The 2290-nt window shown below is 46.5% G+C and overlaps 1 protein-coding gene across 1 annotated transcript; it reads right to left on the reverse strand.

Moving 5' to 3' along the window:
• Positions 1-1027: 1027 nt before the first annotated feature.
• RHOV (ras homolog family member V) lies at positions 1028-1860 on the reverse strand (the record flags this gene model as incomplete). Its single annotated transcript, XM_010132520.1, has 2 exons — positions 1028-1468; positions 1774-1860. Coding segments are annotated over 2 exons (528 nt in total), but the record flags the coding sequence as incomplete, so codon positions are not given.
• Positions 1861-2290: the final 430 nt, after the last annotated feature.

The raw sequence follows: 2290 nt of genomic DNA on the forward strand, positions 1-2290 counted from the left end.
AACAATGTTCATTCTTCTTTCCTTCTCCATCTCCCTTTCTTCCTTCCACCTCTCTTTTTCCTTTTTATTCCCTTCCTTTTCTTCCCTCTCTCTTCTCCTTATATTACATATATTACTTTCCATCTACGTTTCACACCTTGGTAGTGTTACAAACTCTTCGCGGATACAGTTTCATCTCTGCTAGGCAGACAGAGACACTCAATCACTGTTCCTCAGCTGTTCTTTCTCTTGAAACACCACACACAAAAAAGGCCTTTCAAAATCGCTTCCCAAGTTCGTGACCACCCTTTAAGATAGGACTATAGCACCGGTATCCGCTGACTAGAGAGTCCTCTCAGAGAATATTTTGCTTTAAGAATTACTGTAGCTCCCACTGCATTTTCTCTTCAGCCTGCTAATGGCCTTTATTTCTTTGGGAGAAACCTTCTCAAGGATACTCACAATATAGGGTCTTTAGAAAAGAGTGCTGATTTTTCGTAAGTCAAATGACTTCTACCTATGTTGGCAAGCAGAATCACTGAGGGAACTAAAGTCTCACGTTACAAACTTGGCAGCCCATGTCTGACCACATCACAGTCACCTACAACTGCCCCTGACCACTCTCTGCCAAGCCTGTAAATCAGCCAAAACAGACAGACTTCAAAAGTCCCTCATGTTTATTACGCGGCTTCAGGACTCTGAAAGTGTGTAGCTTCCAACAGAAAATGGGTTGTTTTGAACAGTGTAAGGAGCCTGCCTGCTCTGGGGTACTGAGTCTTGGTGTATTTCAGGCTCCTATTGGCCTGGGACACTTCAGACATGTCTGTCAGGTACTTCGAGCCACCTGGACCATTCCACATCGCTGCACAATGGAAATCAAGTTCATGTCTCCTAGACATCTGACACTGCAACCCAGCAAAAGCCAGGTTTCCAAGCCCAGCAGCTTATCATACCCTCCTCACTGGGGCCATAGGAGCAGTCACTCCAAGAAGGTGCAGAGCCAATACTGGCATCAGGTGTTTCTTTTCTCCCCTCCCTCAAAGCAGCTTCAGACAAAGCAAAAGAACTTCTTCCAGCGGCACTTGGAGAGAGTTTTGATGCCTTTGGCAGTCATTTTCTTTTCCTGCCGTGCTTTGTGCTCAACACCACTGACAATGGCCATGTCAAAAACTTCTTTGAGGTTCTTCTGGGTTAATGCTGAGCATTCCAGGTAGGCTTCAGCTCGGATTTTGTCAGCTAGACCTTCTGCCTGAGGCCGGGGCACAGGCTTCACATGGTAGCGATCCAGGCTGATGAGGACATTGACATCGTCCCGCAGATCTGCCTGCGTCCCCACTAGCAGCACCGGCGCGCGGGGATTATGAGTTCGTATCTCAGGGATCCATTTCTCAGTAATGTTTTGGAAGGAGCTTGGGTTTACCACACTGAAGCAGACAAGGAAGACGTCGGTATCAGGGTAACAAAGTGAGCGCAAACAGTCAAAGTCTTCCTGTAGAAAATGGAGGGGAATAAAAAAAAAAGTCTTCACTGGACTGATCTAACAGCATGTTGATGCAGTGGCTTTTTCACACGTTAATTAGGACAGCAACACCCTCAGAGGCAGGGCATTGTGATGACTTTGTAGCCATGCCATGGTTCAGAAACAAGTTTCAGAGCTGAGGGAGTCTGTCATTCACCTGTCTGTGACTGCCACACCAGCGAACAGCTGATGTTGGACTAGTGCCTTCCTCGAAAGCCTGCAAACAGTCCCTGTCCCACAGGATGAGAGCTGGCAGATGCTTTGATAGAGCTTACCTGTCCAGCGGTGTCCCACAGCTGGATCCGGACTGGGGATCCATCGACTAGGACCTGCACTGTAGCAGAAAGAGTATAAGGATGAGTCTAAGGGACTTGCCCAGCATATACACGTACACTCACACAGGCTTCTCCCCAGGGCACTCTGGTTTGTATCCCACTGAATAGACTTGCTTGAAGTCACTCAAATTTGTCCTTGCTGAGCATCCTCCCAAACCTCACTAGAAGAACTGAAGCTTGCACTGGGAACATTAACAGACCTGAAATAGACTTTCTGATTTGGTTAGCCCTTGGGTGTTTTGGGCTCTTCTCCAGTATTTTGAAATAATAGTTTCATATTCTAGGCAACGGCTTCTCTAGAAAAGAAGAGCCCTGAGTGCCCTGAGAACAAGTTGTTCTTCTTCCATAACCCAAGAAACCAAATAAACCTAAACACAAATTGAGAACTCCAGCAACTTGCTCTTAGCTTCTTGGCCAAAGTTGGAAGTTCAAATCAGTCTCCGTTAAACAAGCTATT

The sequence above is a fragment of the Buceros rhinoceros genome, unplaced genomic scaffold, assembly GCF_000710305.1.
Source record: "Buceros rhinoceros silvestris isolate BGI_N320 unplaced genomic scaffold, ASM71030v1 scaffold18483, whole genome shotgun sequence".
Lineage (NCBI taxonomy): Eukaryota > Metazoa > Chordata > Aves > Bucerotiformes > Bucerotidae > Buceros > Buceros rhinoceros.